This window comes from Coffea eugenioides, chromosome 11 (genome assembly GCF_003713205.1).
Source record: "Coffea eugenioides isolate CCC68of chromosome 11, Ceug_1.0, whole genome shotgun sequence".
Taxonomy (NCBI): Eukaryota; Viridiplantae; Streptophyta; class Magnoliopsida; order Gentianales; family Rubiaceae; genus Coffea; species Coffea eugenioides.
The window spans coordinates 41,516,053-41,537,705 of NC_040045.1; the positions used below are offsets into that span (position 1 = coordinate 41,516,053).

At 35.4% G+C, this 21,653-nt stretch overlaps 1 protein-coding gene and 1 long non-coding RNA gene across 2 annotated transcripts; both read left to right on the forward strand.

The window, feature by feature from the left end:
* The first annotated feature begins 1,097 nt into the window (after positions 1-1,097).
* Positions 1,098-5,450, forward strand: LOC113753677 (ABC transporter G family member 21). The gene is made up of 5 exons (XM_027297897.1): positions 1,098-1,580; positions 1,766-2,564; positions 4,040-4,231; positions 4,317-4,495; positions 4,690-5,450. Exons 1-5 carry the CDS (start codon positions 1,365-1,367, stop codon positions 5,338-5,340), a joined length of 2,037 nt encoding a protein of 678 aa, XP_027153698.1. The 5' UTR covers positions 1,098-1,364; the 3' UTR covers positions 5,341-5,450.
* A 1,352-nt stretch (positions 5,451-6,802) lies between these two features.
* LOC113753209 lies at positions 6,803-7,363 on the forward strand. The gene is made up of 2 exons (XR_003464998.1): positions 6,803-7,018; positions 7,127-7,363. It is a non-coding gene; the product is annotated as an uncharacterized LOC113753209 (long non-coding RNA).
* Positions 7,364-21,653: the final 14,290 nt, after the last annotated feature.

Here is a 21,653-nt window from a genome sequence, read left to right on the forward strand (position 1 = left end):
TTTCTTTTTAAAACCCAGTACTCAACAGTTTTCCAACTCTTAATGAGTCAGGCTGATATTGTTCGTGAAAATAAGTTTGATGTATTTTTTTTTTTATTTTTTTGACGCATTTAGTAGCCGCCGACCCGGGTGACGATAGTTTACGTTTGAGAGAGAGACTTATGCTAGTTTGACAAATACTGCTAGTTTAAATTGGCAACGGACGTGTACAGTTATATAAATGCTTGCTAATATGTTCTTAATAAAAATAATTTAAAAATCGAGCTATGAGATATGATTAAGGATTTTTCTAATGATTGCTCTTAAGTGACACTCCAATTGTTAGTTTTCCAGGAAAAAAAAATAATATCAAGAAACTGTCTCAAAAGGGGCAGTTAAAAGATGAAAGTATATGTTGAACAAGTGAGTAACAACCAATGCCTTAGGGATACTAGTCAAGAAACTGTCTCAGGGGCAAATGATTTATCTAGGCAGTACGTTTAAGGCATTAGTTAAGTTTTTATTTTTTTTCCTTGCACAATCAGCGAAAATATATTAAGAGAGGGCGTACTCTAACCTATGTTAAGAAAGGGTCCAATTTGGTTATAGGACATTAGAGGGAGAGAAACCTACCTCTAGATCAACTCTTTTCACTTACAGTCAAAACTGCATTATCTATTTTATATGGTAGCCAGCTCACCTAAGGACATATTCCTGAAGGTGCTAATTAAATGAAATTAAAGATATTAGCTTTCTTGAAAAAAGAAATTCAAGAAACTGTCTTTATTTAAAAGGTGAAGGTTTGTGGACTACATTTGAATAAGTACGTGTAATAACCAAAGCCTTAGGGACACTAGTTAGAAAAAATCCCTACAATTTCACACTTGAAAGGATCTAATTAATTATTAGCTAGGAGAATGTGAGAAGAAGACATGAGTGGGGACTAAAATTGGATTTTACCCTAAATTCAACTACTACCACACAATATTAACAGTTGGCCACAAAGATTAATAAGTGGATGCATATGATCATGCATACAAATAAAGTGGAAAATGATATTGTTGGTAACAATCAATCAATACATCACTCCTAGACTCCCTTTTAACTCTTTCTAGGTTCTCTAGGCCGCAGCTTAGTGATCCTCTCATAGCGCTTACTTACGGCTATATCATCACCCAACCCGAAGCCAACTCTTTCCCGTGCATTCTTCGCTTTTAAATTTATAGCTCCCCCACAGACTTGCTCTTTCCCTGCATGTGATCTTCCTCCTTCCTGATCATTTTAGACCATTTGAAGCCCTTGATCCACCAGCATTCAATTTCTCTTGTTCTTGATCTTGTTCATTTTCCAGCCATTCATTTACTCCAGTCTTTTCCAATCCTGAAATGATGCCTCCTGAGCAAAAAAACAGTTCTGCTAGCATGGCTGGTTGTGCAGGTCCAGCTAGTAACATGATCAAATGTAGCCGGACAGAAAACAATTCAGTCCATGTTGAGCCCCTGAATTCAGCAACCAATGTAAATCAAAGCCCTGATGAGAACCAAATAAGCCCTGTTCGATATTCGATCCTTCGTCAATCACTACGACCTGTGACACTCAAGGTATCCTAGACAAAGAATCTATTGTATAACTCAACATGGCATGGTCCTAGGAGATTTTCTTGCATGTAATTTGACCTGAATTGAGAATTATTCTGTTCACATGCCGAAATGAAAGTATGTTGGCGTTTATACCGATTATACGTGAATTATTTTGATCCCTTTTTATGAATATGCTAATTTTGCAGTTTGAAGATGTGGCTTACACTTTAAGTTTGAGAGGGACTGGAGGTGGTTGTTTTTCTTCATCTCATCCAAAGCCAACTCGCGCTATCCTGAATGGTGTCAGTGGAATTGTTCGGCCTGGTGAGTTGCTAGCCATGCTAGGTCCGTCAGGTAGTGGTAAAACAACACTCCTGACAGCCCTGGCTGGAAGGTTATCTGGCAAAGTCTCAGGCACCATTACATACAATGGACTTCCTTTTTCAAGCTCAATGAAGCGGAAAACAGGTTTCGTTTCACAAGATGATGTTTTATATGCTCACCTGACAGTGTTGGAGACATTGACATATACCGCTTTTCTGAGGCTACCAAATAAGCTCTCCAGAAATGAGAAGATTGAGCAGGTTGAGTTGATTATCATGGAACTAGGATTAACTAGATGCCGAAATAGTATGATTGGTGGCCCTCTTTTGAGAGGCGTATCTGGTGGTGAGAGAAAAAGGGTCACTATTGGCCAAGAAATGCTAGTGAATCCTAGTTTATTATTGCTTGACGAACCAACTTCTGGCCTTGATTCGACTACAGCTCAGCGAATTATTGCAACTTTGAGGTGGCTAGCAAGAGGTGGCCGGACTGTGATTACAACACTTCACCAACCGTCAAGTAGGATGTACACAATGTTTGATAAGGTGTTGGTTCTATCAGAAGGTTATCCAATTTATAGCGGCAGTGCTAGTCTTGTGATGGAGTATTTCGCCTCAATTGGCTATATGCCTGGCTTCAATTTCGTCAATCCAGCTGATTTTCTCCTTGATCTTGCTAACGGTACACCATTTCTTCTTGAATCTAGTTACCTTAATTTGCTTCTCATTGAACATGATTCAGTAAGAATTTTAAGTCTGAAGAGATACAAAGTACTATTAACGTAGTTATCAATGCTACAGTTACATTAGTTCCCTGAACTGCATTCTTGCTACCCATGTTCTGTCCTTAACAATAGCACTATGAGAGCGTACCAGAATTGATGATTCATGTCTGCTTTACTGTTAACTGATGCATTGTGTATCCCCAAATTGAGCATAATTAATGGGACTTGAAATCTTACAGTTGGCTTCTCAAAAGAGTGGGCTCAAGTTCTGGGAAATGAGAACCATCGAATAAAATCCATCAACCTCAAAATTGTCCAATAGTGTCTAATCGTTTTCCACATCAATCAATTGCTTATATCAAGGAAACTAATGTTCGATATTCATTAAATCAAGTCAGTTTCAGGTTAATTAGGCCAAAAAACTTATGACATGGATCGCGCAATCAATGCGTGTTTGACATATTTGTTATCTGTGCGTGGTTCATAATGTTCTATGGGAAAGGATATCCTGTTCCTGCTGTTGAAATCTTCTGCCAAGATTTTCAAACCCACAAATTTGGAATCAAGCAGAATTATTTGGGCCTTTAGCAGTACAGCTTTTATTTTTGTAGGTAAAACAATTTCTGTCAATCCAATTTTTAACTCTCTTTTCCAGTGAAAAGCCCTACAGTCTAATAAGTTTCATGAATCAATAAAAATTAGTTCCAGCTATTATATCTGCTTTATTGGCTGCCTCGGACAGGGGCCTTGCTTTTTGACACCATCTCTTGAAAGTTGAAGATGGTACATCATATTAGAACATATTCCCCGGAAATTCGCAGATAACTGGACCCTAAATCTATCTTACGAATCCATGTTGGTTGTTTAATTGGCAAAAGATCTATTCGTACGTCACCAGCCAATGCTGGCCCAACATATTCTTAAAATCTGTTTCCTTTCTTTATGAGCCACCAAGAAAGTATACTGAAAAAAAAATGCGTGGTGATGTACATGAGGATTTTTCCTTCCCTTGCTTCTGTAACTTGTTCTGTAGTTGATTAAGATAATTACCTCAAATCAATCTGATAGCTTTTAAGACATGGTCCTAAATTCAATGATTAATGGCGATCGCTTATTCAATGATTAAGGGTGAAAAATCTTTGTTGGTATTGGTATTGTAAGTTCTCCAGCATTCACTTTTAGACTAAGTATTTCGACTTCAAGGAATGAGCTTCCAGATAAAAATCTGTCTTTTCAGTCCGTCAATAAACTCAACTTCATAGGACTGAGCTTCCAGATAATAAGTATGTCCTTCAATTTTTTTAGTCCGTCAACAAAATCGTATGAAACTTCAGCAGTAAATTTACAGAAGAAAAGAATTTTCATGATTGTGATGAATGTGAACAACAAATTTTCTGTTCACTCATTTACTGCAAAATATGTGGTATTGAAGGTGTGGTTCTGGGTACAAGACAGGATGATCGAACACAGTTTCCAGGAAGACCAGATCACCATGATGAAAAGAGTTCAATTAGACAGTTCCTAGTATCCTCTTACAAGAAGAACCTATATCCTTCTCTGAAGGATGAAATCCAAAGAAGATCTCAGGATCCAGTTAATTCAAGGGGAGCAACAGGATCAAAAAGTATGGAAAATGGCCTTATAACAGGAAAATCAATTTTATTTTATTTTTTTGCAAGCAATAACTGACACAAACTAAACTCTTGCAGGTTCTGAGAATCAATGGACCACGACATGGTGGTTACAATTCAAAGTGCTTCTGAGCAGAGGCCTTAAAGAAAGAAAGCATGAATCTTATTCAGGACTAAGAATTTTTCAAGTCATGTCTGTTTCAATTCTTTCAGGACTCCTTTGGTGGCATTCTGGTACTATCCACATACAAGATCAGGTACTTTTACTCTTGTTGATGCTTTATGTTATGGAGTCATCATAAGCAATTCCACACATTGAGTTCAAGTGGCCTAAAAGTCTATCTCAAAAGGTTACTAGATTAGCTGAAATGCCAAACTTTCTTGATTTTATAGCAATTGCAATTGTTAAAAAAAAATTTCCCTGTTCCTAATCTTAACTAATCAATTTCAGGTTGGACTTCTATTTTTCTTCTCGATCTTCTGGGGATTCTTCCCTATGTTCAACGCTGTATTTGCATTTCCACAAGAGCAGCCAATGCTAACAAGAGAACGCTCCTCTGGCATGTATCGCCTTTCCTCATATTATTTTGCTAGGACTGTTGGTGACTTACCAATGGAGCTTGTACTTCCAACTATATTTGTAATCGTGAGTTACTGGATGAGCGGCCTCAAGCCTTCACTTGTTACTTTTGTGTTGACGCTTCTGATCATTCTTTTCAATGTGCTGGTTTCACAAGGATTTGGCCTAGCACTTGGTGCCATTCTAATGGATTTGAAACAGGCCACTACCTTGTCTTCTGTGATGATGCTTGTTTTCCTACTAGCCAGTGGTTATTACATCCGGCATATTCCACCTTTCATTGCTTGGCTGAAGTACATTTCGTTTAGTCACTACTCTTACAAGCTTCTTTTGGCAGTCCAGTACTCAAACAATGAGCTTTATCAATGTGGTGTAGGTGTTCACTGCAGAGTAATGGATAATCCAGCAATCAAGTTTCTAGGTATTGAGAATTTGGGCATGGATGTGGCTGCTTTGGCTGTAATGTTAATTGGATATAGGCTATTGGCATACATAGCTTTGAGGTTGAGACAACCTCACTGACTGTAATAGGGGAAGGTCAATCTGATATTTGTATTCTTAGGCCACCAAGGCTGATTCATATGTTCCAGCATTAGTCTGTTGCCCTAACAATCGAAACTCAACTTCAAATAGTAAATTGAGATTCTGAATTACATAAATTGAACTTGTCCTTTTTCAGGATCATGTAACAAATGGCATGCTCCAAAAGCGTCCACATGTTCAAAAAGTTTTACTTTTGTGGGGAATATGAACCATTTAAACCATATAACAAAAATAAGAATATCAGAGCAGGAAATGTGATTCCAAACTGTATCATGTATCATAAAATTCTACATAAAACTACAATGCTGCTCAGCTTTTTCCCACTTGCAGAGCCTGAAAATGCTATAGATTCTAAAATTGCATCATTGCTGACTTGGTCATAATTTTTCTCAACGAATCATACAATGCAGAGAAATTCTTGGAAACTTTTAACATGAAAACAATAATAGCCAACTCGCATTGTGGTCTGGGGATTACATTACAGAGCAGTAATGGAATAGGTTGCTCAACTTGCTGCTGACATATGCATTCCACGACTGTTCTCAGAACTACAACTCTGTCATTTTGTACATGAAGTAACAAAAATTAAGAGAAACTGTCAAGAGGAGAGCAACTTTATCTTCATTTCCTTCTTTAGTAGGGGAAGATGGTTAATTATAAAATATCATTTTACCATCTCACAATGTTCCAAGTTGCAGATTAATGTTTCCTGAATTAGACTGATGCTTGTGATCACCATTGCTATTAATTCTTTGAGAAATGTCAGCTTTGACTAATCAGCTTAATTCTCGACGTTCAAGTATGGCAGCCCAGCTATCTAATTTCAAGAGGTCGATAACAGCTCGGAAACCAAATTAGGGGGCGATGATTATGCTCTCCTACATGATTTTTGTGAAGGCAAATAATTTAAGCAATGAAATATTAATATCTTGCGAAAAGATAAAATATTCGTAACAGGAATTGTTGTGCTGGCAGCTTCAGCATTTGCCGCATGGGCCTTGGCAAAAAATTACCAAAGGCAAATTCTTTATGACAGTAGTAGTCTATTCTGCAGATGTCACATCTCTTGAGAATCTGAGGCAACTAGGCTCAGGATAACGTTGAGAGTTAAGACTGGTATTCTTATGCTGACTCTGGGAATATGAAATTTAAATTTCAAGAACTTATTCCATATGTGAGAAATTAAGCTAAGTATCAGCAATGAAAACAGCCCTTGAAGAATCTGAGTTAGTCATTCTTCAATTTAGTTCATGACAGTTGTTTGATTTTTTGCACCATAATAACTGGCATGCAAACTTGAAAGCTAGTTACAGAATAACCTCTCCTTGTCAGACTTATGCTAAAAGCATCTGATGCAAGCTCTTTGCGCAATTATTCAGTAGGCCTCAACTTCAGTTATACCATTTCTTTGGATGACTGGAATGATCTATATATACCGGTGTTGATTGAAAGATTAAAATGAGGCCTCCGAATTAGAAGTGCTTTACAACAGTTAGAAAGCTAACTTCTAAAGATGGCATCGATTAAGATTGAGAAACCAGCTGGTTCTCAAGCACAGCCACCGCCTGGGCAGGTTAAGAAAGAGCCTGCCAAAGCTCCAGCCTCCAAACCAGCCCCTAAGAAGACCGAGCAGAAGCCTCGGGAGCCAAGGAAAAAGGTACTAGTATTATTAAGCTGATACATGCTTCCCTGCTTAAATTTTGTCGAATGTCAGATGATCTTCGTGCAAAATTGAACTCAAAATAATTTACTTTGGTTTTTCTAGGCATCAGGTGGCAAGTCAGCTGCAGCAAAGAACTAAGAACAAGGATGATTGACTTGCTGTTACAAATATTGTAATATAGTAAGTATGACACTATGACAGTCAGTTAAGGTTTTGCCTGTTCCCGGCTGTCCCTTAGTTTACCGAAGTTATACCACCGCTGGATTGTAATCCATCTATGTAACTTTTCCCTTCCTAGCTTGGCCTAATAATCACATATAAATCTTATTACGATATTAATCTTGCAGTTTAAGCTAACAATCTATCATTCCTGAGAAGAATTGTGAGCGAAAAAGGTCGATTATCAGACTGTAAATGCTTGGAAAACCAGTTAGGTCAATACTACTAGCTTAATTCTCATCCTCCCAAGGTGGGATATAAGTAGTAAAAATTGGCTAAAGAATGACAGATTCACTGTTTTGTTTTGGGGGATTTTTTTTGGGGAGGGGGTGGGGAAGCTATATCATGTGGCCTTCATTTGTATAGAACATCAAAACGTTAATCAACTTTCATGCTAATACCTTAATCAATTGGTCAAGTGGGCTACTTTCAGAGCCACAAGGCGCAGAAATTTACCATGAGTTTAGTTTCTCAGAAAGAGAGAGTTTGGCAAAACTGCAGCTAAACTCGCTTTGCAATTTGACTTGGCAAATTTCCCTGACAAGGCAGTTATTCACTTAGATCTTTGGCTACGCATAAGAGTCCCCCCTTAATTCTGAACCAAAATCCACAAGGAATATTTGGAAACCAAATAATATGAAAAGTGGAACACAATCGGTGCAAATATCCATTTGGGATGCTATGGGGAAAAAAAAATGTAAAATGAGATCCTGGATCACCCAAGATAGCATTGGTTATCTTAGTATCAAATTTACCATTCCAAAACTCCATTTTGCTTGGACAAAAATACATAGACATCAAGGTTTATAAAAATGTGAGAATTCGTTTATTAAAATTAAATTATGCAGAAATCAAGAACTCTGGAATGATTTTATCAACAAATATTTCTTTAAGTTCTCTTTTTCAGAAACCTTTGCCAAACTAATAAGCTACCAGGTATGCCAAAGAAAAAAGTCAAAAGGGCCATCTCATTTTACTCCTCACTTTGTCAATTCTTCTCTGTTGAAAACTGTCATTAGATGATTCATTAAATGGGAGCATATGATGTAGCCAATTATGCGTTTTGACAGTTTTAGGTTATTCTCCTAATTAATTTGTGGCAAACTATCAATTGAAGGGGGGAAAAAAAATACATTAATCATAATCACCGTGTCATCCGTTCACATGATGCGCAAGCTCCTGATAATTAACGGCATGTAATTAATCTGCAATAAATGCTGATAATTAATTTTTACTCAAGTAAAATAAGAAAATTTCTAACGTAGTGATTTTCAAAATTGCACACTCTTACTAACTGCTTATTGTCTAAGCCCATTATTAATTTACTAGTCCATCGCCTTACCTCTAAGTTTTAAGTATCACCATCTACTAAATTTTGGATACTTATGCCAATCTCTAAAATCTCAGACAAGTACAGAGAGTTTTAAATATTTTTGTAACTTTTACCGTGTCTATGATGCTACTATAGTGCCCATGATGGAGTTCAAATTATAGTTTTTAAATAAGTAATATTTAATTAGGAAAGTATATTAATGCAATGAGGCATAATAATCAAGAAAGTGTTGTTCATCTAAAATTTTTATTCTCATATTGAGATCCTTGAGATCAATCTCATTAGATCTCACATTAACATATTTGGACTTGAATTAGTTTATTAGCAAATAGTTTGGGAGAAAACAAGCGGTGGATGGTGTTGGAAGCATATACAGATAGTCATGGAATAATAAGCGTTTTATCTTTTAAGTATTTTTTGAGCTTCACGATGTAATATTCTATTGCATTTTCATATTTGTAATTTCTAGTTTTGTTTTTCAAATTTGTTTGTATCTGTCAATATTTGATGTAATTTCTGCCATTAATACTGATTTAACGAATGATGATGTTTTTATCCCAAAAAAAAAAGAAATATATAATTGCTTGGTAGGATAGATGTGATCTAAGCGTACTAATGAATTCCAATTGGATGGTCACATTACAAAAAACCCATACAAAAAACTGTATGTTTTGGATCCAGTAGAGAATTTTTTGGATAAGATTACAAGGAAACCACGATAGTGGAAATATTACAAACAAATTACAACAATAATCAACCCGCGAACAGAGGGAGATTTTTTCGATCGCATAGAGATTGGATCAACAAATTTTCGGATTTCCAAATGTTTTTCCACAAGCCTGGTTATCTTCATTTAAAGTGAATGGTAAATTTCACATTATGATAATCATCTCTCTCCTTTTCCTTTTGTTTTTGGATAATCGAATGCAGATGTAGACTATGTAACTGATTGTGGATTGTTAACAATGTATGAGATGGTAGGATAAAAATATCATAATGTTTTTGTTCGAGGTAGAAAGCATCCCTGATACTCACATCCGTTGATGGTTTTTTTTTTTTTTTTGGGGGGGGGGGTGTTGCCTGAAGAAAGATGTTGCAGTATCCGTTGAGGGGTTTTTGTAACATACAGAAGTTATTCATTGAATTTCTATGAAGAGGAGAATATCCTGCTTTCTGCATATGCTTCCACGTTAAAAAAAAAAAAAAGGTTTCTAATCAGATTAAGCATTAAAAATATTTGAGATACATAAGATTAAACTAAACCAGCTTCCAAATTCCCCAAACTAACAAAAGAAATAACAGTGCCAAGAAGTTAGAAACCCTTTAAAAACATACAGAAATACTTGGGAGCCAGGTTGGATGGCTCTTGGAATAATCTGACTTGTAAATGCAAGTGCTGAGGGATCAATCTATCAAGAATATCATCTCTTTTGGACAATAATATTCGGGATATGCTTGAGACTGGAGTACTAAATTTAACTCCCGAAAGGGCCACATAACCATAAGAAAAATACATAATAGAGACAAGCACCTGATTCTGATGAAGCATTTGCTTGTAGATATCTACTTATTCCATTCTTCCCATTTGGCCACTATTTCTTGAGCTGTAAGTCTTTATTCGAATTCTTTCGGATGGGGTATAAATGGCTCGAGGTTTCAATGCAAAGGACAGCACCTGCATCCCAATTAATCTCCTAAGCTTCATTACATATATTTACAGATTTTTTTCCGTCTTTGTCGTGATTTAAAAGAGATAAAAGTAAAATGGCATCATTGAAGGCTGAAAAATCAGTGGGCACTCAGCTCTTTGGGCAGGTCAAGAAGGACACTGCCAAGACTAGTGCTGATGGGGCTTCCAAAGCCCCCGCTCCCTCCAAACCAGCTGCCAAGAAGGCTGGCACAAAGTCTGAACCTAAGAAGAAGGTCACCTCTATCTCTATATTGACCCTTCATATTCATTAATTTTTCATCATTTCCCTTTTTTGTTGTTTATTTTATAATTTTGGAGTAGCCCAAACACATTGATTGAGATTAAACTATGACCACAACTATTTAGGTACACATAAATTAAGTATATTACCTTGTCGATTTGCCCGACAACATGAGATGTTTGAAAAAAAAAATATAAATTTAACTATCTGAATTCCGCAATAAAGTGAAATTTACTATACGAACTCTGAAATTAGAGATGTAAAAGGAAAATCCTTTTGAAAAAAAAAAACCTTGAAGTTAAGCTGATCCAATTCTTTCAATATCTTTCAGGCTAAGGCCGGAAAATCAGCTCCCAAGCACTAACCCGGTTTGGTAGCATCATATGGAGAGAAGCTGAATGAAGGCCTTAATACTGATATTTATGCCTTTTAGTTTATACCCCAATCCGCCCACCCTGTTTTAGTATTTTACAAGTGTAATCCTTGGACTTTGTATCTCTATGTAACTCGGTTTGCTTGCTTATTTTGCAGAATAAAATACGCCTGTTCTGAAGAAACTTCTTATAAACTTTTCTTGTTTTTGGGTGTGGATCGTTGTATTATAGAGAAATTAAAAATAAAATGAAAAGGTAATGAGCTGAGTCCGAATTTTCCAAGGAGAAAAGATGCCAATGCCAAATTGACAGGTAATGGAAAAATGAGGATTTGGACATCAGTCAATTCTCCGGAATTGACTGCAGAATGCAAGGATCTCTGCTAGTCAATTTGACTCTGGCTCACATTTTTGCCACATTCTGCGGGTCAATACATGTGGTATGGCAAAGAAAAGTAGAAAACTAGAAAAATATGCTCACGGAGAATATTTGAGTTTGGGTCCAGCATATGTGTTTCTACTTTCCCGTGCATATTTTTCAATTAATACTCTCTCAAGAGTCTGCATTCTGATAGGAAAAATAAAAAAATTCCAATTGGATGACTTTTACATTCACAACCTTTTTTTTGGGGGGGGGGGGGAGAAGACAATTTTTTTGAGGGACTCTCAAGGTTTTGATAATTTGCATAACAGACTTTTATCGGTTGCAATATAGTACATAAGCTTCGAATTTTTGCCACTTTGGTCAAATTGATTGTTGGACGCTCATTTTTGGACATAATAAAGAACAGTAGTAGATAATAATCTTAGGTTAAATTACGTTCAAACCAAAACTCGACCAGTGGGAGTCTGTTAACAAGATGGGAGAGGCTAACATGCGCACGTGACGGTGGTTCCTGCTAACTTGCGCGGTGCAGGAATAGTTCTCTGATCAGTTTTACTCCAATATATATATATATGTATATAATCTTAGGTTAATAAATATTCTCACTACTCAATAGTTCAAATTATGGATGGTCAAAAAAAGAAAAAAAAAAAAAAAGAACTCAGGCTGCATTATAAAAATTTCCAGTAATTAATACTTTGAAGGTGCAAAGCATCATCATCAGTTACTAAGTTTGTGATTTAGAAAGATCCATATGGTGGTTTCCCAAAGACATTTTACAGTCTAGGTTGTTGTGGTGGATCTGGATCATCATTCTCTCCTATTATTCATTTGAGAAATTCCGACCTATTTTTTATCATTGATACCGAGTGAGTACCTTAATTGTCTCGTTTCTGTCTTTCAATATTTTCGAAGATCTATTAAACATGTGTTACTTTGAGAGTGAAGAAAACAAAATAATGCATAGATTCCTATTTCATTTAAAATATAAAAATTTAGAATTTGTTAGATTCCTATCAAATGCATGCATAGGTGTTTTTTTTTATTTTATTTTAATGTTGCATGTTTGATGTATTTTGTACTATTAGTGGAGATTTATATAATGAAATTATGTTGTCTTCGATCGAAAAACAGTACTTTCTTTTTTATTAGATTCCATGAGCCAGAAAATCTTGCCATTTTTGAGAAATTTGGGAAATTTCTTTTTTAATTAGCTCCTACATATAGTTTTGAGAAGCCCGCCTCCCATGAGTCCGATCTAACAAAAGCTACTTTGCTCGGGGGAGCCAAATCAATGACCAAGTCCGCCAACATGCATCCCTATTTATTTATAGTTTGTGTTCAAACTTCAAATTAGAAAACATGTATTGGTACTCTAGTTTGATATTCATGCGAAGTTCAAATTTCGGAATTTGTGTTTCCAGAATCTGAAATAAGCTACAAATCTTGCTTCTAATGTCAATGAAAATATCAAAGTCCATCATCCAATCAAGAAAATATAAAATTTTATTCTACATTCGCAGTATGGAGTGTACGTCTACCAAATTTTTGCTAGATCATTGTATCATATGAGCAAAATCTAAAAGCACATTTGGATTGCAAGTTTTGAGCGTTTGAGGATTTGGTGTTTCATGATCAGTATTGAAAATGAAGGGAGAAATATAGTGACTAAAGAATGTGTAAAAAAAGAATATATTCTCAAAAGCTCCAAGAAGGTTTTTTTTTTTAATATAGAAAAGAAGCAATCCAAATAATTCTGAGTTTTTTTTTTTCCAACAAGAACAGGAGACCAACGCAAAACTGACCGCTAATTGAAAAGGATTGCGGCATAGACGACTTTGCAAGGTTTATGCGTGTGACACTATAGGGCCACAAACGATTTGTATGGTCAAGTGCGAAGAAAAATGTCAATGTAAAAGAGAGAATTTGATTCGTAGTTACTCAAATGATTTCTCGTTACGGGTCCAAATGGTTTTTTCCTTGTTTTTGAAGAGGCTATAGAGTATAGACCATGGTATTCATATTTGTAGGAGAAAGTCAGTTGTGAATGACCAATATATATATATATATATATATATATATATATATAAGAATTGCATAAAAGAGAGTCTTAATTAATACCAACCATAGAGTTATAGAATTTAAGAAATTAATTATCCGCACCAATTTTTTACAGGTTTTAATTTTTTGGCGACCTCTTAAACTCTAATCCTGTAAATAATCTATAACAAATTAAACTTCGATTAACACACCAAACTTGTAAAAGAAGAAACTACACAGACTCCAAAAGGTAGTTTGAATTAATTGCCAGACTTATATCACCTTTCCAAGACATTCTGAGATGAATTAGTCCGAAGAGTCTAAGCCAGATTTTCTGATGGATGTTTGAAAATGAGAAACAAGAAAAGAAGTCAGAATTTGGTGCGTATCACCGGCATTGTTTTACACCTATCCACACAAAATTGTTAGTCTATCCATATGGTTTTGACCTTTAAAACTCAGACCAGGTCCAAGCCAGACCGGGACTTGTTATAAAGGGAGAGGTCCAACCCTGATTATTGAAATTTGCATAGATTGAAGAAGTCCAGAAACATGTGAATACAAAACTGATCAATTGGTTCAACAAAGAAAGAAATGGTGAACTGAATTGATCAGTTTAAAATGGGCAATTTCTTTAAATAATGTTTTTTTTTATGTATTGCTTTAATTCACGATTACAAAACTTAATTTCTTTGGTTTTGAATTAAATTAAAATAATTTTTCGCTCACGAATTTAGACAATCTCGGAGTACTACGCAATTCTAATTTTTCTTTTAAGATTCAAATGCGAGGAATCTGGTCTCTTTCTGAAGACATCTCAAGTTCTAAGTCTAGATAAGGTAAACGGGTTTTTTTTTATCTTTCTTTTACTTTTTTTTCAAAGCTTAACAAGTTAAGTTATTTGAACTTGTCAATTAACACGTTTGCAAAATGTCAATAGCTTTTAAAAACAATTATCAAGGTAAGTTCACGCACCAAGCAAGCATTATATATATAGACCTTAATATTAAGAGAAGAAACTTGGACCAGTTGAAAAAAGAAATACTCGAGAAAAATGGGTCTGAGAACAGATCTTCGTGTTTTCTTCATCTTGCTTTTGTGGCTCATCATTCTCTTCTATTCATTTGAAACTTCCTCAGCTCGAAAATTGATTCTGATTCGTAAACTTGGCTCGTGAGTATCTATGTCCATTGCTTTCTTTTCGTAATCTCTTCGTTGACTTGATTAAGATAATTTGTTTAGCATTCAGATCGTTTATTTCTTTAATCTGATGTGGTTAGTTGTTCTACTTTGTGAAGTTTAGGAGCTCAAAGAGTTCGAATTTAGAGTGATTAATCTTCCCATCCAAATAGATTCGAATTAAAGATCGGTCCTTTGCATGGGATTGATTCTTTAGAAGGGAAAATTATTTGATGGTTGTTAATCGTATTATATTTTCTTCCTGGCCGCCCTGCCGGGATGATCATAATTGCAGAGAATGATGAAGGCTTTTTCAGTCAAATTGAGCACTTTTTAGTGGTTTAGAAAGCTTAAACTTGGAACTTATTGATAAAAGTTTAATTCTAGCATTAAAAGTGAGTTACTTCAAAGTTTTCCTCCTTTTCTGTTTCAGTAAGGAAGTTCTTTCTTCCTATGGAAAATGAAAAAGAAAGGTAGGTTTAGGATTATCAGAAGAATTAATGGGAAGGATTATCCGTTGAGTAAATCAAAGAACTGACAGTAAAGCAATATAATCTGCTTTTCCTGTTGTGCGTTTTATACATTTTCTAACTGTTTTCTTATTGGATTTACAGTGTACCAGTATCCAGCTCTCCCCAAGGCGGACATAATCACTGAAGTGCTCCCTGCATTTCGAGAAAAGGAAGGAAGCTATAGATTTAGAATATAAATTTGCCAATTCAGAGTATAGAATTCAAACTTCGAATTGTAATTTTACATAGTTATTGTATTAATTCATTTAAAATGCTCTAGTTTGTTCGAACTAGCATTTGTAACTTTTTTTGTTTCATCATATATTCATATCTATTTTTAGCGTGGAAGCTGACATACGGTTTTCCCTCGATTTAATCCCGTCAGTTCAATTAAAAGTTTCAATGCATTTTGTTTAATTTCAGAATATGATTGTGATATGTGTAGGATTTAAGATTTTTTTTTCTAGTAGATACAATTGAGATGAATTTATTTGTTTGAATTTATAATTTTAAAAGTTTATCTGTGTTTGGAAATATTTAACTTTTTATCATATGATATCTTAAATTGGTCCATGGCATATCGTATTCTATGCACAAATGTGTGTGTGTGTGGGTAGGTGGGTAGGTCGGTGTGTGTGTGTATATATATATAATCTTTGAATTGGAGTTGAACCGGTCTGATCGGTTAAATCTTGACCTGATCATTTTTATCGGTTCAATTAACGGTCCAAGTTTCAAAACATTGCAATTAATAGACCTAGATTAAGTTCTGGCATGTACATGAAGCGACTGTTAAATCCTATTAAGTATGGTACAACATAATTCTTGATATACACTGATGTTAAAACAGGAATATCATCTCGGATTCATTTCAGTTACAATACAGGATTCATTTTTTTATTGTTTTCTTTCATGCTTATAAAGATTGAAGTTTGAGTTATGTATGAAAATATTCAATGTATTCGTGAATTGTTTGGCTCTTGAAGTTGTATGAAATTGGTGTACAATGTGACTCATATTGTGTGTATGAAAGTTGATGATTACGCGTCTACTTTGTTATGGTGTTGAAAAAAAAAAAAAAAAAGTAAGAATTTTGAGGACAAAATTCATTTTAAGGAGGGGAGGATGTGAGAACCCTGAAAATGCTTATATAAATAAGATTTCGTACGACAATTACATTCTTTTATTTCTCTAATATTTCCTAGTACTACTTTTACTTGTTGCAATTAAGTACGTAAAACATGTTTACGTGGAAAAAATATAATTTCCAAAATAATGAATTCCTTGGTTCCGCTAATCTAAGTTAAGACTCGTAGAGCTAGGTTAAATTCTCTTTTCATACTAGCATAAAATGTTAGATTTTTATATATTGGTCAAACTTGATTTTAATAAGTAATTAATAAAATAAGAATGTCAGGAACCTTAATACTAAATCGTAATCGGCATATATTCGATAAAACAGTTTAAGTATACTAACGTATAATTAGGCTTTCAAATCACACTTGGGGGTTTATTGTTGGAAATAAGATTAGAATTGAGAGTTTAGTCGAGGTTAGGGAGCAAGGTGAAAAGACCAAAGTGCCCTTCACAATTTCACAAAACCTCCATTTCACCACAACCTCACCATGCACGGCCAAACACTCCCTCTTACAGCCTTCCACTGCCGCCCCAATTAGCCAACCACAACTTCACCAATTCTACAAGCAAACCAAATCCTACACTCCACCAATTCTGCCCACAAACATCTCCATAACCACGGCACCACTTCATTCATTCCACTTCACATATCAAACCACAGCTGCACCTCACCTTCATTGTAGCATCCGAGAGCAAGTGAGTGAGAGCTGCTCCTCGTGAGTATCGACCAAAGGAAGAAGCCGCGAGCTGCAGTTCCATTTCGTTCCTGCCCTGTCCGTAAGCTGAGGGAAGAGATCAGGGAACCATCAACTCCATTTGCACCCAACTTCACGGCTGCAACATCACCAGCTTCCACCTCCATCAGTTGAAGCCACTACACCAAGCCAGAATCATCAAACCTGCCGTGTGTGTGAGAGCCGAGAGGGAGCAGAGATTTTTCAGAATTTCGTGTGTGAACTAGCTTGCTGTGAGGTAAATTTTTCTGGAATAAAAATGGATGATCAGAGGTGGCTTAAGCTAGCTGTGGCCTTGCATGTGTTAATTTGTGTAATCAAATGATGAAACCAAAGCTGTGGAAAATTCTGTTTTGAGCAAACCATTTCTGCCGAGAAGCTGATTGAGCAATGCAGCTTAATTTGTGTTTTTCGGTGATAATTTGAACTCTTAAATGTCTTTAGCTGGGGTAAAACTTGATGATGAATACCATGCATGTTGATTTGAGCCTTCGGATGATGTGAGTATAGCATGAAGAATTCTGTTTTGGGGTTAAACATCTCAGCCGAGTAGCTAGATTAGACGCGTAGCATTAATTCTGATTTCCTGCGACAATTTGAAGTAGATTAAGTGTTTAACTAATCAATTACAATAAGGAAAAGTCAGCTAGGGACATGCATGCTGAGGTTAAGCACTCGAATGGAATTTTTTTTGAACAAGAATTTCTGTTATGTGTAAATGTTGAAATTGCCGTGAGCTTGCTTGGATTACTGCAGTCTAAATTGGTTTTAATTTTGTGGTTTAAGCCTATAATTATAATTAGATAGCTAATAACAAGTAATTAGGCCCTGCATGTAGCCAATTAGTTCGTTAAAATAGAGAAATAAAATTAAGAGGGCAACCTGCCTCAATGCAAGATCATCCGAGCCCAAGCAGGAAAAATTCTGGAAATTTTGATGTTAGTAATGATTGTTTGAACTCGAATTTTGAAATGGAAATGATTACTTACTAGCTAAGAGTTTAATAGCCTACCGCACCCGAGCAAATAAAAGTGAAAACAGAAAATTCCTTCATGCATGATTCATCCGTGGTTCACTAAACAGATTTTTTGAAAATTTTGGGAAGTTTAACTCTATTGCTCAAATTTGATTATGAACCAGAAACTTCAGCTTAACTCTAGAATTTATTTCCTTAAGTTGTAAGGAACTCGAAATGCATGATTGAATGCACAAGTAGCCAGTGGTTTTTGCTTGGAAATAAACCATGTAATATTGTGGGAATTCGATTTGGATATAAGTAAAATGTAGCTATGGATAAGCTGGAAACTTTCTAGCCTTGGTTTTAAGTGATAAAGAGTTACGTATAGGATTACCTTATATATCTTGGAGCTGTGGAAAAATTGTACTACTTACTGAATTCGTTTTATAATCCCTCGAGATGGTCAAGCATTTGATTATCAAGGTGACAATATGATATTGGGGATGATATTTCTTGGCTTTGGGCCAAATACTTGAATAGGAGGCTGCTGCAAATGTGAATCTTTGGTTATAAATTCCTAATTGCTAGATAAGATATACGTAGCATGGCAACTGCACCCCGCATGTTGAAAAAAAAGAAAAGAAAAGAAAAAGAAGAATGGTAGAGAAAGTTTCGGATATAATTTGTCAAATTGCTGAAAGATTATGTCGTAGCTGATGCCAGATTTATGGGGACTTCTTGGAGAAATAATTTGCTGAAATATTCTATTATTTGACTCATTTCATGCTGGACAAAATGCATGTTAAGTGTTTAGTGTTTAAAGCAAGTTAAGGATGGAAATCTAGTTGAAAATTTTGAAGTATCTTTGCTGGAAATTCGTACGTGATTGCTGAACTACCTCAAGCTTTTAATGAGTTTATTTTCTGGATTTGTGTACTATTTGCTTTAGTTTAAGTTGAGCAGGTTATGAGCTATATGTTTAGTGTATCTAGCAAGTAAAAGATGGAGAGTTATTAGATATTTTGAATTAACACTTGCTGGAATTTTCGTGGCTTTCAAAGCAAGAAATGAAATTCATGAACTTCTAGAGCTAATTGTTTGTAAGATAGCCGTGACTTATCTCCTATACTTGAGTTAAAATTTCTGTTATTCATAGCAAGGGATGGTTGTTTGATACCAAGAGCTAATGATTGATGAAGCTCTTGGCCATTTGAGTAGTTTTGCAATAATTTAATTTTTGGTGAATTTGTTCAAGTGATTGGTTGAAATGCATTTGGAAGGTCCACGATTTGTGATTTGGAATTGTTTTAATACTTTGGACTTCCTTTGGTTGATTTTGATTAGAGTTGAATCTGTTGAGACCTAGGGCTAATGATTGATAAAGCCCTAGTGAAATTGATGTTCGAATTGTGTTTTTGCTATATTGGCGACTTGGAATATAATGTGCAAATGAATTGGAATCGTGAAGTCCGTTCTAGTCTTTTGAATTCAAGTATTTTTAAATCAAATCTTGTGGGAATATTTTGCCTTAATATCAAGTTATATACATTGAGTATAGTACGTTAATATTAAAATCTAGATATCGGGACTTTTAAAACCTTGCCGAATTGTTAATTCCTTTCTTTATTTAAACTAGTGTTTCACCTTTAATAAATAATTGCATTAACTTTCAAACTTTAAGTTTTTCACAAAATTATCCTTGACCAATTGTTTTAAAGGAAATTTGTTAAAAACATTAGATTTGACTAATTTCAAATAAAAGACAAAGGGAACTTGTTCGACAAGAAAACTTGTTTGAATTAATTTGGTTCTAGTTTGCCCTCTAGAAGGGAAATACCTTTAAAGAAACCACACGAGATATTTTATTTCTTTACTAGCCTTAATTCCAAGGGAATGATTGATTTGTTTCGAGAAATTAAATTAGTTTTATACAAGATAACCTTTTATATACAAAACAAGAGTTTGTTTAGTAAAACTTATAGTTTTAAAACTTGGATTTCTAGGGTGTAGCGAGGACGTGGACTTCGATTCCCAACTTGACTTTTGAGCTTCACTTTTGGTGAGTGTCCCTGCCTGTTCTTTTCCTACTTGAATTAAGTGCTTTCTTGACTCGATATGTGATAATTTGCAAAGAAATGAGTTTTGATCCATCGAAGTGAGCAGTGTGTACTTTATCACACTAGCCGTTCGAGTGGTGACTTGTGTGAAGTGTTTTTCGTGAAATATTTTGCTTGCGCTTGCTATAAGTGTTGGACGTAATGTCGTTGGGTGAATCCCTCGATCAGTCTATAACAATCAAGTGCTGGACGTAAAGTCGTTGGGTGGATCCCTCGACCAGTCTATAATAATAATATAAGTGCTAGACGTAAAGTCGTTGGGTGAATCCCTCGATCAGTCTATAACAATCAAGTGCTGGACGTAAAGTCGTTGGGTGAATCCCTCGATCAGTCTATAACAATCAAGTGCTGGACGTAAAGTCGTTGGGTGAATCCCTCGACCAGTCTATAACAATCAAGTGCTGGACGTAATGTCGTTGGGTGAATCCCTCGACCAGTCTATAAATATAAGTGTTGGACGTAATGTCGTTGGGTGAATCCCTCGACCAGTCTAAGGTATACTTGAATATTATTGCTTCCCTATTTATTTACTTCAGTCGAATCAATACGTGTTAATTGTTTCGAGTGATTGCATGATTTTGGGGCACCACTGAGCTTTAGCTCACCCCACGTTTATTTGTTTTCCTTGACAGGTCTTGAGGTTTGAGAAATCTGAGCTGCTTATATCTTCTTAAGAATGTATCTACTTCGTTTTGTGACTTGTAATGTATTTGAATTAAACGATATAGTTTTGTTTTGGGATTGAAGCTGGAGATGTGTAAACCCTGATTATAATATTTGGCTTGTATGTGTATATATACTCGGGCTGTATGAAATTTCATGTTTTGGAAACTGTAAGACCTTACTTCTTGAATGTAACGCGTGAGGTGTTTAGGAGCCGCCGATTGGCTAACTTCGGTTGCTGTTATCTTTGAAGTTAATGTGTTTTAGTATTCAAGCCGCTTAAAAGTTGGCATGATCGGATGGCGGATTGTGTTTTGGTTTAAGTTATACGTGGATATTTGGTCGGTTTGCTTGCGTGAGTCCTGGCGAGAGCTAGGCAGGCGACCCGCCAACCCTCTGGTTCGCCTTAGGGGGAGTAATTAGTCCATAAACATTACTATTCATATATGTATAATTTAGGTGAAGATATTTTAGTCATAGGCTCTTAATTTTCTGTTAAATGCTAAGTGGATGATCTGGAGTAACTTTAAATCGATCAACCCACAATCTTATCCAATGCACTTCCATCCAATGTATATTACGAATTCTAGTCGGCATATTTGTACATGCCAGCGGGTTGGTTTTACGACATTTTCCCATAATTCCTTTTTGCTAGGTTCTCAAAATTGTACTTAATTACCTCTTTTATTTTGAAATTTCCTTAGCATATTCGACCTAGAAAATCTTGCAAAGGGGAGTGCTTGAGTCCTAAATTGGTAAAGAACGCACAATTTCGACAGTCTATTATTAACTGCATTTGCATTTATTTTCTGAATAAATGTATACTCTCTTGTAAAGGTAATAGTATAACTCAATATGCATGAAACGCCAACGATTGAAATAGATATATTTATCCAGAACTTTGCTCGTTTTATAATAGGCCAACCAGCATCCCTTCTGCAAAAATTCTCCCATTTATGTATTTAGAGAAAAGGGTAATGCAATTTGGATACAAATAAGCAATTAGTACAAATTCTTCACATCAATACTGGGACGTGCTTATAATTTT

What these genes read in the sequence shown, in the direction of transcription:
- LOC113753677 (XM_027297897.1), top strand. Translation starts at nt 1,365, where the DNA reads ATGATGCCTCCTGAGCAAAAAAACAGTTCTGCTAGCATGGCTGGTTGT. An exon ending in TCTCCTTGATCTTGCTAACG is followed by an intron (nt 2,565 to 4,039) that starts GTACACCATTTC and finishes GTGGTATTGAAG; the next exon opens with GTGTGGTTCTGGGTACAAGA. An exon ending in CTATCCACATACAAGATCAG is followed by an intron (nt 4,496 to 4,689) that starts GTACTTTTACTC and finishes AATCAATTTCAG; the next exon opens with GTTGGACTTCTATTTTTCTT.